We start from the raw sequence: 14,952 nt of genomic DNA, 5'->3' as shown, positions 1-14,952 counted from the left end.
CTGTCTTTGACTAACGGCTCCTGATCGTTTTCAGGCCCTCCTTGAGGGCATCCCAAAATGCGCACCTGGCTGGCCCCTGTGAGTATAGGATGCTGGACTAGATCGGTCCGATTTGGCTTGAGCCAAGCAGCCAGGCTCTTATTGTTGCTGTTTTTAATGGGTTTTCGACATCAGCGTAAGAAGGAAACTTAGCGCGTCTTTGCCAAAGAACGTGGAGGCCCACGTTAGCTGCTATCGGGCAGAAATCCCACAGGTGCGTCTCCCGAGCCTAAGCCCTACACGTCGGCCGGCCGGCCTGCAGCGCCAAATTGTTTAAGGTATTGGCTTGCAGCCTTCGAAACCCCAGCGCGGACGACGCTTCCTCTTCCTGGCTCTCCTCCTCCCCCGCGCCCGACGGGGCGGAGACGGCCAGCCCCTTGCCCGCTCTTCGGCTGGAAGATGGCGCAGCTGTCTGGGCTGGGGCTGGTCGAGCTGGCCCTGAACGCCGCCGCCTTCCTGTGCGGAGTCATTTGCGCCTCTGCCCTCGCTGTCACCCAGGTAAGGACTCGAGAGAGACCTGATCCCCTCTCCTCCAGGCCAGCCACTTTCCCGGCCTGCGGGGGGAAAAGTTCTCCTGTCCTTTGAGACGCGCAGAAGGTCCAGAAAGTTCACTTGACCGCCACGGTAACTCGCCCGACTACTTAGTCGTGGAATCTATGTTGGAGAGGGAGGACTCTGAACAAAATGGCCAGAGCTTCGCACTTGAGCGAATGCTAACCATATGCAGAGTGCCTAGGATTTTTTGAGCACAGCAGAGCCATATCAAAAAGACAAGGCACCCCTAAGTGCATTCAGAAAGCATTTATGCCCTACTGAGCACTAATGCCTAGGATTAGGAGCATGCAGTTCACTGGGATCCTCTTCTATGTAGGGTTTTGAGCCTCAGAACCTCTTCAGGAAAACCGAGTGGCTTTAACTGCACAGCACCCAACTTCTCCCTCATGTTTGTGATACGGGTAAAGGCTTCCAGCTCAGAGAGAGAACTTTCATGGGAGCTGGGAAGTTTTGATAATTTGTGCTCTGCCGAGTTTCTAGTCCCATATTCCTAGTTTACCTGGTTCTGCTGTAACGTGAGGAAGCTACGCAAAAGATTATGCTAACTTCAAACCAATTTCACCCGCGTGGATTCATTTCTCCAAAAGATCCTTGGAAGCGCACTGGGTTGAACACCCTACAAATCCTTTACTGGGAGATTCCCTCCCCTGCCCCGGAAATATGGTCCCATATGGGAATCCGAAAAGTAAACTGACAGTTGGCATCGTATGAAGAACCCAACGTTTTTCAGATTGTTGTAAAATGTTCATTAAAATACATCAAACTTGCAGGAGGTTTTTAAAACAGGAATGCTCCAGGCTGCCTCTCTGTGCATTAAAGCTCATCAGCTGAGTGCCCCAAGTGAGCGTTAGGCTGACTCTTGATGTTTGGTTGGCACTTTCTTCTCCTCATTGTACCACAGAAATACTTTTTTCCCACTTCTGGGAATGCCTTCCCCCACCTGCCTGCCTCCAGTGTAACATGAACTGGGCAGCCACCCTACAGACCTGTCTGGATGAATGTTGCCTTGTTTTATGCCTGGGATACTCCATTTCAGTGACTCTCTTCCCAGTCACAGTCTCCAGATGATTTGGAGGACGGAGGGGCAAAATTCTCAGGCTGGTTTAAAAAGCTTTTTTGGGGTATATAGTTAATATTAGATTGCCGGGAAATAGACAAAAGAGGTCAGGAAGACAAGGGGGCATTGAAGCTGATGCATTTTAAAATATTTTTTTAAAGTGCAGTTTTTAAAACATTTTTTTTATCAGGAATAACCACCAATATAAAAATAGAGGCCAGTTCAACATTCTTCTGCAATACCCTTTTAAGTTCTTTTTTTTTCAACTACACTACCATAAACCCTACATTAATTAAGCCTTGCTGGGGCAGGGTAATTAAAATAGGGTTGGGCATTTGACTGATCAAAAAAAGTTTTGGTCATGTGATCCATAAATATTGGTCAACTTTTGTCAACTATTTTTCAGCATGTTCTTTATTAGAACAAAATGGAAATGGACTGCCATCACGTCAGTTCAGACTTATGGCAACCCTATGAACAGGGTTTTCATGGTAAGCGGTATTCAGACGTCTTTTACCATTATTATTATTATTGTTATTATTTATACCCCACCATTTTTCCAAAACTGGAACTCACGGCGGCTTCCGGATAAAAAATACAAATAATTAAAAACGTACAAAGTCTACATTAAAATAAGATTAAACTATTTCCAATATTAAAACCATACACACATATAGCTAAAAAAGTTCAAACTAGTTTAAAAATGATATAATAGACTTTAGCAATGCAGCACCCTTCACGCCCTATCCTTAGCCTTCAATTCCAAAGGCTTGTTGGAATAGGAAGGTCTTTGCTTGTCGGCGGAAGGACTGCAAAGAGGGGGTCATTCTTACCTCCCTAGGAAGGGAATTCCAAAGCCTAGGGGCAGCCACCGAGAAGGCCCTCTCACGCGTCCCTGTGGCGGTCCTTCCCTGGCTCTCCCTGTCAGGTTACTACCTGCTCGTGGCTACTGCCTGTCACTAGGCACCACCAGGGACTCCACCAGTCCAGACCGTCCTTTTTTTATGCTTTCTCTCTCCGCTCTAGCATAGACCTCACCAGATCCCCCTGCTAGGCAGCACCACCAGTCACGTCCTATAACCAGTATCCCCAGAGACTCTGCCTGAGTCTCTCTCAATCAGGTTACCTCTGTGACTGCGTGCTCAAGCTGTCCCACTCCCTTTGTATCAATGCAGACACATATATTTCTGGTTTGCTCTGAATACTTGTGGTGTTATTCTTCCCTTCCCCGCTGCCACCATTTGTCACTCTTCAGCCTTGGTATTTACCTTACCCTCCCTTCTGGTCTGTGAAACCCCAGCCAAGGATCAGGCCTTTGGTAAACCAAAAGTATTTATTGAATAACAAAGATAACAAGATTACTTTAAAAGGCACTTAAGCATATGGTTACATCTATTCCTGAGGTACTGGTCTTAGTATTAATCCGAACTCCACACTCTCCTCTCATAAACCCACCCAAACAACCCACTAACATCCACCTCACATCCACCCAGATTTACCTGACATCCTTCCATTTATACTCTCAGCCATTTTAAACATTCAGCCAATCATCCAGCATTCTACTGCCCATTCACTCCCCCCTCCTCTTTCATTCCACTTCCCATCTATCTTCTATTCAAACAGCACTTACCATATATACACTAATAGAGGAACATCACAGTCCCCACTAGTCGTACTTGAGAAGATGTGGGTATTGAGCGAAGGGCCTCTCCTGAGGATCTCAGGGCCCGGTCAGGCTCATACAGGGAGATACGGTCTGATAAATAGCCTGGACCTAAGCCATATAGGGCTTTATGGGTCAGCACCAGCACTTTGAATTGTGTCCGGAAACAGACTGGCAACCAGTGGAGCTTTTTTAACAGGGGGGTAGTACGGTCCCTGTAACCAGCCCCAGTTAGCATTCTGGCTGCAGCACGTTGTACCAACTGAAGTTTCCGAACAGTCTTCAGAGGCAGCCCCACGTAGAGCGCGTTACAGTAATCTAAACGGGATGTAACTAAGGCGTGTGTCACCGTGGCCAGATCAGACAGCTCAAGGAACGGGCTGAGAGGCAATGACTGGCCCAAGGTCACCCAGTGAGCTTCATGGCTGTGTGGGGATTCGAACTCTGGTCTCCCAGGTTGTAGTCCAACACTCTAACCACTATGCCACACTGGCTCTTTATTAGAACAACAACAGTAAAAATTACATATATGCCCTATGTTCTTCCAAAGAGCTCACAACAATCCTGTGAGGTAGGTCAGGCCAGGAGATAGCGATTGGCCCAAGGTCACCCAGTGAGCTCCATGACCAAGTGGAAATTTTGAACCATTTAATCCTCACAGCAAACCTGTGAGGTACATTTGGTGGAGAGAGAGTGACTGGCAAAGAGTTTCATAGCTGAGTGGGGAGTTCAATCTGAGTTTCTTCTGACACCATAACCGTTAAACCACACTGGCATTCTTTCATCACCAACAGTTGTAATGCTGATTACCACAGCAACACAGCAGTTATTGGGAGCAATGAAGTTAACTTTAAACACACGCGCGCTAAGCATTACCTTTCAGAAACATGAAGGGGGATACTTCTTGGTTCTTGTAACAAGCAGGATTAAGCCACGTGTAGTCCCGGGCAATGAGCGTCGCCACTGATACTGCTTGTGTTTCTCTTCCTGTTTGGCTGTGCTTGTGGGTATAACAGGAAGGCCAGTAGAAGATTTTCTTTCCTGCTAGGTTTGCCCACCACTAGCATCACTGCTGCTTGGCTAGGGGACAAGCAACCCTTGCCCCTGTCCTTGTGAGAATAGTAAGAACGTAAGAAGATGGATCAGGCCAGTGTCTCATCTAGTCCAGCATCCTGTTCTCACAGTGTCCAACCACGGGAAGCCTGCAAGCAAGACCCGAGCCCGACAAAACTCTCCCCTCCTGTGGTTTCTAGCAACCGGTATTCAGAAGCATACCACCCCTACCTATGGAGGCAGAGCATAGCCATCATGACTAGTAGCCAGTGATGACCTTATTCTTCATGAATGGCATATACAGTAATTGTGTTTATCTATGCACTTGCAAATTCTGAAAGAACAGGTCCAAGGAAAATGCAGTCTATGTTAAGGAAATAGCAGAAGGGGGCAGTGTGGGTTTATTTTTGTACTTCGTACATAGGCTTAGCTACGGAAGTGGGGCTTTTTTTGTTTTCAGCTCGAGAGAGCCGCGTTTCCTTCTGGCAACGTGGAGGGGGGCATTTGTCCATGGTGGGCAGGGCCATAGGCAAAAGTGGGAGGGACAAGAAATGTGCCTTTGTACCTTAAGCTAGTTTCTACAAAGACACTTGCACACCCCTCTCTGTCTTTCCAGGCAAGCAAGAGGCATGATCAGAGTTCAAGGACACTTTCTAGCCGGGCAAAAACTACTCCAGGAAAATGGGGAGCGAGGCCGGGGAGGGGTGTGTGGGCTGGGGAGAGTCCTGAAGCTCAGACGGAGAGGCCTGGAGGGCCACATTTTGAGAGCCCCTAGATCTGAGGTTCCCTACTCTTGCTATAGACATGGGCTGGAAACCAGGGGTTGTGCCAAAGCCTTATTGGAGAAGATTTTTTTTTTAAAAAAATAAATACGGGAGAAGGGTAGCAGCGTGGAAGTGTTCTGGAAGGCGGTTCCAAGCATGAGGAACAGTGAGGGGAAATTGGTGTAGTCTTTGCAGGAGACTTTCAGACAGCTGACGGTGGACGTGTGCAAGCAAAAATCAGGAGCCAAGGATGTATTGGGCTGTGAGTGGAGAGAGAAGGGCTGGGCAATGCTGTGGAGTATTTGGAAGGGATGCCAGTAAAGCAGCCTTTGCTAACCTGGTGCCCTCAGATAGCAGGGTTAACATTTGACTGGCCAGTTGCCCATTGCCCCGACCCAAGATGCAAGCAATCTTATCGTTTTTTTATTATACCTGTGCACAGCATTGTATCCAATTTATCCGGACCAGCCTGACTACAACCCTATGCCTATTTTCCCTGGAATTCAAGCCCCATTGAATACAGCAGGGCTTACTTCTGACTTCGTAGGTTTAAATTTAAAAACAGACTGAGTTTTTAACAGAAGACCTTCAGCCTGGCGACATGCAACCTTTTAATTAGAAATGCAGACAGCCTGGCAAAGAAGTGGTACTATTTAAACTGTTAGTGGGAAGTAGGAAGCCATCAGAGGAAAGGAGCAGCTAGCTTCTGCTTGATTATTTTCCAGCTTCCTCTATGCTAATATGCCCCAGAAACTTGAAAACCTTATTATCGTCTCATTCACTTGCCGGAGCAAGGGAGATCCTTCAGTTACCCTGGGGCTCCAGCAGATGACATCATCAGTCCTGCTCTGAAAAAGGCCTGGATCTGTGCTCACCACCTGCATTCCCCCTGCATTATATCACTGTTCACAGCCCTAATTTATAACAGAAATTGCTAACCCATGACCTGCAGGCTGAATTTGGCCCACTAGTAGTGGTCTGCCAGTTCCCACAACCTTACCGCCCTAAATCAGAGGGGTGGCTGGCCATCAGCGTGGCTCTGGCCAGAGAAAGGTTAACCATGCCTAGCTTACAACAATAGCCATTCCACAATGCATAGAACCGGTGAATTAGTTAGAAATGTAGGAGAAACATTTCAGGGGTCGCCAACCTTTTTAAGCCCATGGGCATGTTTGGAGTTTTTAACAAGTGCCATGGGTAGGGTTGCCATATTCCAGTTCCACAAATCCGGGCAGGCTAATTTGCATATTGTGCAGTTATGTAAATTAAGTATATTAATGGTTGCATTGTCCAGTTTTGTTTCTGTGCCTAGTAATTACCACCAAAAACTGGGGGAGGATATGAGGAATTAAAAAAAAACCCAAAACCTTACATTTTCAGCCTTAAAAATGCCTAGACTTTAGTTTCCACTACTATGGAATATTTATTTATTAAGAGGATTTATATCCTGCCCTTCCACTGTTAAAAAACAAGTCAAAATTCAGATAATAATTTTAGAAATACTATAAGTTCTAGATCTAAATCCATTGTGATACTGGTCCAGCTTTGTAAATAATATTTCCCTGCTGATTTTGTTCCTTATAGTTCTTTAACATCTGTTGTAGCTTATTAATTCTGTGAAATATATGAAATATCTCTCACTGACTTGTGAAACTTTACACTGACCGTCTATGCTAAATGAGGCAGGCACAATAGCCTTAACTGGGAACAATAGCGATATATCCCAGGGCTATGGAAAATTCTGATCATATCCTCAGTATGAGGTAGTGAAAGAAAATGAATAAAATCTATTTGAATTACTCCACGTATCTCTTCTTTAAAAAAATAAATAAATAGAAAACCTAACAAGCATAAAAAATAATTAAGGCTGTAATCCAATACACACTTACCTGGAACTAAATCTCATTGAACCCAATGGAGCTTACTTGAGTCGACATGTATTGGATTGTACTGTAAATGATACAAGTTTACTAGTCTCAAAAAGCACATCTAAAGTACAGTAGGGCCCCGCTTACCGGCGTTCCGTTTTGCGGCATTCCGCTGATGCGGCGGCTTTCAATTCAGGGAAATTCCCCGTTTTAAAGCTGATTTTGTGACACTTTTGCGCGACGCAGCCCATTATAGTCAGTGGGTTCTGCTTTACGGCGATTTCTGCTTTACGACGGGGGCCTGGTCCCTAACCCGCCGTATAAGTGGGGCCCTACTGTACACTTGGTAGACTAGACAAGCAGGACCCCCTCTATGACTAAAGCATGCTCTGACATCGATCCCTTTGGGTTGAACATTGCCTGGGACTCAGGAGCCGCCAGTCTCTTCCCCCCCCCAAGGGTCTTTAGCATGACTTGGCTCATGGGAGAAACATCATCCCCTGGACTCACCATAGCAACCTGGCCAAGCAAAGTGTGGCTGCAGTAACAACGAAAAATTACTCACAGGCAGCACGTGCACCCGCCACAGCTCTAAAACAAAAAGCAAGGAAGCGACGTAGGCTTATGGGCTTTACTCTAAAGCCCTGGTCATCTCTATGGTGAAAATCTAAATAATTTGCATTGGAAGTCTGGGCAAAATGGGAAGAAAACTGCCTCCACGTTTTGCCTTCTCTCTCTGGATCCACAAGGGCCGGAGACTAGTTTTTTTTTAAAAAACGAAAGCTGAGAATCTGGGCCACCTAATGGACGAAGCAGACACTGAGTGGCATGGGTAGAATCCAGGTAAAACCCGGCTAACCGTGCAATGTGGCAACCCTAGCCATGGGTGCCATCCTTTCCAGTAACTTTTCTCCCCCCTCCCCCAGATCTAAGACAGACGCACACCCCAAACCAGAGAGAAAGTAAGTGCATCCAGACACACTTTGCTTTTTCAAGGGATTTGGTAAAAATCCAATCCAGGAGAATTAATCTGAGCCTTGAAAAGCATATAGAGCTGAAAGAGGAAGCAGGAAAAAGTGCCACTCTCCCAACTTCCTCTTTTAAGTCTATGCCCGTTGCAAGGGAGAAGAAGGTCACCACCCTCACTACCTCATGATGGAGGCTTTGTGGGTGTCAGGGGTAAACCTCAGTGTTATTGTGTCCATGTTGGCAACCCCTGTTGTATGTGGTCTGAAACACACAGGGTTAATGGACACCCTTATCCCCAAAACTACTGTGCCTCCACAGCCCCTCCTCAAACTACTGTAGCTGACTTACAGCCCTTTCAGCCTCTCTTTTTCCTTCTTTCCAGGGGGAGTTTGGCGGCCAATGCATCCTCTACGGGTCTGTGCTCTACAACGGGACACTGAGTTTGGCCACTTCCAGCCACGTCTCCCTCTGCTACTTTGTTTCAGGGGTCTCTCTCCTGGCTGCCATCTTCTCCTTTGTGTATCTTCTCCACAGCATCTATACCTCCTGCTTTGGTGATGGCAACAGATGGCCGTGAGTGATGAAATGGAGAGGGGAGCAAAATGGGGAGGTATCCCATTGAGATGGGTTGGCTTGTTCTTGACAGGCTCCTGCCCTTTGTCTTTCCTACAGGGACCACGTGTGGATCAAGAGGTTGTTGGTCTTCTCGGCTGGGGTCCTTTTCTTCTTACTCATCTCGACCTGTGTCCTTCGGGTTGGCATGGATACTCTCTGTGGGTCCATTCAGTCATCTACAGCTGCCACAAGGCAAGTCAGAAAAAGAATGCCCAGTCCTCAGTTTGTTTTTTAAAAAAGAGCCTCAGATCTGCCTTTTGTAAAGGTTAGAATCTATTTAAGTTGTAATCAATAGCCTGACCGAAACTATCTAGATGCCCAGAGCCCCATAATCTACTTCTGAAAATCAAAAGAGAAGGGAATTGGAAGATAAGAAGAGCCTGCTTGATCAGGCCAGTGGCCCTTCTAGTTCAGCATCCTATTCTCACAGTGGTGGATCAGATGCCTGATGGAAGTCAAGTGCCTCAAACCTTCCCCTTTTCTCCAATTCCTGATACAGAGTGAAATGAAAAGTAAGATAAATTCATTTTAATCTTCCCATCCATTTTGCCTAACGCGTGCGTCAGTAGCAACCTATGTTCCATAGAATAGCAGAGTTGGAAGGGGACTATTAAGGCCATCAGGTCCAACCCCCTGCTCACTGCAGGGATCCAAGTTTGCCGACAGGTGGCTGTCCGTTTTGCCTCTTGGATGCCTCCAGTGTCGGAGAGCCCACCACCTCCCTAGGCAGCTTCTCTCTCTCTCTTTGATAGTTCTTGGTAGCTGAGGGTTAGTGACCCTTTTTTATTTGTAAAGCAGTTGAGATCTCACAAGAAATTTTTGCCTTGGCAGCTTGGGTTTTTACAAGCTTCATTTTAATTGGCTGACAGTCTGACTCTGCAGTCCGGGTCTAATGCTATCAGAATACCACTAGCCTGTTAGGAAGTTGTTTGTGGGCCAGGAGCCTTAAAAACAAAATCACAGCAAGTGGTACACATAGAGCCCCTCCAAGATATAGGTCTGGATGTGGCCTGCCTGCTATACTCCTGAGAGCCTATCCTTGAGGAAGATAAGCTGTTGGGTATAATTTGCGCGATGGGCCATAGCTCGGAGGTAGAGCTTGTGCTTTGCATGCGGAACGTCCCAGGTTAAGCATAGCAGGCTGAAAACTTACATCTTGGGCAGGCCAAGTTTGTTTTTTCCAACAGCTAGAGTCATTGCTTAATTAGCAACATATTGTAGCAGCCTGATTTTACATCAAACTGCAGTTTCAGATTCAACTGTTAACGCACTCAAACTAGAAATAGAACATAACCTCCAATTTGAAACACAAAAGGCTGTCTTCACCATCATATGACACCGACCAATAAAAAGGCTTTCAAATTAATAAAAATAAATTTGACACAGATTTCTAGGATGAATAATGAGAGAAATATAATTTTCTAAGTTAGATTCTCTGCAGAAACAGTAGTAACACAGGAAAGAAGCAAAGTAAGAACACCAACAAACATACAAAAATGTGATTCTCCATCTTTGGAGATGGCAGGTGTTGCCACCACTCCCCATACGCTCAGAGGCACAAGTTACCAAATTCTTCCAAGTTACACAGGAAGTGGATTGGACTGTGAAAGACTAACCCAAATTGCATTTGCATTTTGACAACTTTGTAGGGCAGTACAATATCTCAGAGAGGAGGTCAGACCTCCTGCTCCCCTGATGCATTCACTAGAGCTGCCCAATTTCCCTGCTTTTTCAAGTTTGGTAGAAATATCTGTTGGCTATAGGTGCATTCTTAGGTTTTTTGCCTATTACTAAATATAATCAGATATATTTAAAATGCATTATTGAAGATACGCATGTATATGGAAATTATCAAATAACAATAATCATTTTATTTTTTTTAAAAAAAGGTGACTGGCACACACACAAAAGGAGATCCTTACTTTATTTTGAGGGGAAGTGCGCAAGTGGTCAAGCACCTGTTTTGCGTGCAAAAGGACCCAAGTTGAATCCCTGGTATCTCCAAGTAGGGCTAGGTATGTCCTCTGTCTGAAATCTTGGAGAGCTGCTTCCAGTCAGAGTAGACAACACTGAACAAGATGGACCATTGATCTGATTTGGTACTCAACAGTTTCCTGCGTTCCTGTTTTTGTAACAGGTTAGGTCTACAGTGAGTTAACTGCTTGGTGTTTTTTTCTCTTATCACCTCTGGTGTAGCTGTCAAGAAGCTCAGCACCTCCCCTGGGTCCATCCTTATCGTGCCAAAAGGTTTTATGACAGCCTCTACACTGCAGAGGTAAGTGGCGCTGAAATGCCAGAATAGGTAATCAAATCTGTTTGCCTCTGTTCCTTCTCGTTTGCATAACGGGCCATTGCTCGGTAGTAGGGCAAAGGCTTTGCCTGTGTAACTATTTGGGGATGGTCCTTAATGTTCTTACATATAAGTCAAATATCTTTATTCAGGGACTCTGAAGGAATTCACAGCAAAGGCAGTGGCACAGGCGAATAACATGTATTTCTTAAACATAAGCCATTAACAGTGTTTTAACACGTAGAAGAATTTTTCATACATAGCCAAATTTATAGATCACTCTCACAAAATTGAAATCAAACGGTAAATACAAAATTATATCGCCCCCCCCCTCCAAAAACCTTAGCTGCCACCACACAGCCTCTTACATAGATAGAAACCCATGAAACTTCACAAATCCTTTTAAATATAAATACATATTTAAAATAAACTTCGCTGCCGGCCTGTTTCCAACAGTTCAAGGCCTACTACGGAAAGGGGACAAGAGGCATCATCCCAACTGCTCTGACGTAATAAAATAGCTGCCCATAATGATGGCTACTCATTGCCTAAAAGCTCTCCCGCTGAGCGGGTGCAACCTTGTTAAAGTGACCTGCATGAGCGGTTCACACATGCAGAATGTCCCAGGTTCAGTCCCCAGCATCTCCAAAGGAAAAATGCTCAGAGGGATGTAGCAACTCCTATATAAGAGGTTATATTGTTTGAGGCTGTTTAGTGTGGACAAAAAAGCAGGTGTATAATTATGCATGGTGTGAAGAAAGTGCAAAGGGAGAGGTTTCTCTCCCTCTCTCATAATACAACAACCCAGCGGTGTCATCCAATGAAGCTGAACATTAGGAGATTTAGGACAGCCAAACGAAAGGGCTTCTTTACACAGTGTACAGTGAATTCACTCCCACAATGAACTGATGAATGATGGCCACCAAACTGGATGGCTTTAAAAGGTGGGTTAGGCAAATTCATGAAGGATAAGGCTATCGGTGACTTATCCATGGTTGGAGGCAGCATGCCTTTGAATATCAGTTGCTGGGAATCGCAAGAGGGGAGAGTTGCTGTTGCAGAAGGTCCTGCTTCTGGGCTTCCCTTGGGGCACCTGGTTGGCCACTGTGAGAACAGGATGCTGGACTAGATGGGCCACTGGCCTGATCAAGAAGGATTTTCCTTATGTTCTTAGACTACCACTCAACCCCTTTTGTGTATTTTATACCCAAGTGAAGAAGTGAAGTGAACTTTGGTGAGAGAGGACCCTGGCTTCTTGGTTTTGCTGTTTTGCACCCAGGGCTGGATTATCCATTAGGCTTAGAAGGCTGAAGCCTAGGGGCCCGGAGCTCTTGGGGGCCCATGCATAAGCTAAAAGAATTATAGAGCTTCAGAACCGCCCGCCATCCCCCTGCTTCACTTACCTTTTTCTCCGCTGTTTTTTGCGGTTTGCCATAAATCAAGATGGTGGCCAAGGTTTCCCTAAGGGACTGAAGCCTCTGCCGCCATCTTGATTTATGGCAAACATGCACGCGCAATGTGCGCAGCCGCAAAAAAAGCGGAAAGGTAGGTGAAGTGGGGGGGATGGGATGGGACGGCGGGTGGCTTAGAAGCTCCTGTCCTGCGATCCCTCCTGCGGCTGTTTCTGCAGATCGTGGAAGGGGAGCAGAGGGGCCCAGAGGAGAAGCGGCCCCCAAAAACCAATCAGCCTAAGGGCCCTCCTCAGCTTAATCCGGCCCTGTTTGCACCACAACGTCTCTATCCAGAGCCATCAGTGTACAATGTAGAACCCCCCCTGCCCCATCCTCAAGGAGCCTTCGATCTATATTCATCAGTGGGAAGAAAGGGGGAGAGTGATACCAAAGGGTGGATATGAGCAGATTAAATGACCTACCCCTAAAACTGGCTAGAAATGGGGATCAGGATGTACCTGAATTATCTGACACAGAAATATTATGATTAATTTAAACAGTTAGAGGGGCATGAAAGTCTTATGAAAAAAATCTAGTTGGACTAAATTGTGCTCAAAAATTTTCATTGTTCTGGTAGCTTAACGTGAATCCTTGAATGTCTGTGTTTACCCCAGCCTTTCCCAATCTGGTGCCCACTGTGTTTGGACTCCCATCATTTTAAACATCTGGAGGGCACAAGGTTGCTCGTTTACATGCTGACTACACCAATTCTTGTCTCTTTCCATCTTCAGGCAGCTGCTTGGGTGAACTTCTTCTTCTGGTGCCTAACGGTTGTGCTTCGGTGTTTGGAGAGTACCGGCAAATTTCCATTCCAGCCCCCACAAAGCAGCGACCTCACATGGGCTGATGAGCGCGTGCCCATCTTTGGGGATGGACCACACAGGCCTTGATGAAGTGGAGGTGGCCCCGAGGGAATATCATCATCACTGCTGCTGTGTAGGGACCAACTCTGGAGACTTCCACCAGCTCTAGAGGCCTTCTGTTCCCCCTGAGCAACATGAAGGAGATGGTGGTCTCTCTCCCGCTTGAGGTGTCATGTGGGTGGATTTTTCCAAAGAGGCATCTGACAACTTCTGATGGGCAAACACTTTCTAAAACAAGACGCTAGGACTGCCTGAAGGCTACACTCTGTGCTCTAGGTAATCTGCTTCCTTTCCATCATAATATCACACAAACACGTTGCCCATCTTTATCCCCCTTCCCAGCCTCTCCTGAAAATGGCCAGTCTCCACTGCAAGACTATGCAGGAGCATAGGAAGCTGCCTTATACCAATGGCCCATCGAACACTGGACGTATTGGCCCAATACTGTCTACACTGACTGGCAGCTGCTCTCCAGGATTTTCGACAGGATGATCATCCAGGCCTACTTGGAGATGTCGGGGATTGACCCAGGGACCTTCTGCAGACAAAGCAGATGCTCTACCACTGAGCTATGGCACTCCCCCAAAATATCCCAATCATGATGTTACTTTTCAGCAGGGTGAAAAAAAAATCCTCAGAATAGACAGGGAAGGGTTAGGCGCATAAGAAACTGCCTTATACCAAGTCAGGCCATTGGTTCATCTAGCTCCTGCTGGGAGGAAGGGCGGGATATAAATCAAATCATAAATAAATAGTTGAATACTGTCTCCACAGACTGGCAGCAGCTCTCCAGGGTTTCAGATGGAGTCCTTCCCAGACCTACCTGGAGATGCTGCCAGGGATTGAACCTGAGACCTTCTGCATGCAGAGCAGATGCTCTACCGATGAGCAAGGTTGCGAGAGAACCAGCACAATGTGGATGAAACACAAGCTATGTCTGTAATAGCAGATTTTCATATATACATTCTCTTGGTGTCCTGAGAAGGGATCAGGGAAGAACCACCTACTGCTGAAATGGAGTGCCGTTTAGCCCTGCAATTCTGGTCCCCAATGAATAGCTACCACATGAGATTCACACTCCAGGCATATGGTCTGGGCACCTCCTGAGAACAGGCATTCTTCCCCTACCAATGTGCGTTGATTGAAGGGTTCTAAGGTACAGCCTGAGTGTGTTTCTCTGTTGAGCCACCCACATTCTGTCAGGGACACTGTCCTATTTTGGCCATCCTGCCAGCATATATCTACTGGCATTTCAGTTCTGCCAGCACATCTCAGGTCCTGCTGGCATTGTGCGGCTTCTGCCAAATCCTGCACCCCCTGAGTATAGAATTGCACCCTATATCTGAGAATTTATTGCAACATGGGAAGCTGCTTTATACCAAGTTTTGCCTTTTGAATTGAATTGAATTTTTCAATAAAATATAAAATTTTGAAACTTTACATGAAACAGGTCCCTTTATGTGGCTCATAGGCAGTGGTTGAAAGAAGGCAGTGTAATGCATAAGTCAAGAGGTTCTTGCGGTCAGGATCTCTTCCCCCCTCCCACTTTTCTTATGTCGTTGTTACTACATTTCGTCACTTTTCAATTCCTCCAAGGAGCTCAAGCTGGCATACATAGCTCTCTCCCTTCTCATTTAATCCCCACAGCAACCCTGTGAGGTAGATTAAGCTGAGAGGCAGTGGCTGGCCCAAGGTCACCCACTGAGCTTCATGGCTGAGGGAGGATTCAAACCCTGGTCTTGTTTCCTACCATTATTCCTCTCTG

The 14,952-nt window shown here is 46.2% G+C and overlaps 1 protein-coding gene across 1 annotated transcript; it reads left to right on the top strand.

Annotated features, from left to right (window-relative positions):
* Positions 1-387: 387 nt before the first annotated feature.
* TMEM179B (transmembrane protein 179B) lies at positions 388-14,634 on the top strand. The gene is made up of 5 exons (XM_061606005.1): positions 388-537; positions 8,351-8,541; positions 8,641-8,775; positions 10,780-10,858; positions 13,056-14,634. The coding sequence occupies exons 1-5, from the start codon at positions 439-441 to the stop codon at positions 13,212-13,214; spliced, it is 663 nt and encodes a 220-aa protein (XP_061461989.1). The 5' UTR covers positions 388-438; the 3' UTR covers positions 13,215-14,634.
* Positions 14,635-14,952: the final 318 nt, after the last annotated feature.

This window comes from Rhineura floridana, chromosome 22, assembly GCF_030035675.1.
Source record: "Rhineura floridana isolate rRhiFlo1 chromosome 22, rRhiFlo1.hap2, whole genome shotgun sequence".
Classification (NCBI taxonomy): domain Eukaryota; kingdom Metazoa; phylum Chordata; class Lepidosauria; order Squamata; family Rhineuridae; genus Rhineura; species Rhineura floridana.
The sequence above is the reverse complement of the archived record's forward strand: the minus strand, read 5'-3'. Positions and strand labels throughout refer to the sequence as shown.

What these genes read in the sequence shown, in the direction of transcription:
- TMEM179B (XM_061606005.1), top strand. Translation starts at nt 439, where the DNA reads ATGGCGCAGCTGTCTGGGCTGGGGCTGGTCGAGCTGGCCCTGAACGCC. An exon ending in CTGCCCTCGCTGTCACCCAG is followed by an intron (nt 538 to 8,350) that starts GTAAGGACTCGA and finishes CCTTCTTTCCAG; the next exon opens with GGGGAGTTTGGCGGCCAATG. An exon ending in GGTGATGGCAACAGATGGCC is followed by an intron (nt 8,542 to 8,640) that starts GTGAGTGATGAA and finishes TCTTTCCTACAG; the next exon opens with GGACCACGTGTGGATCAAGA.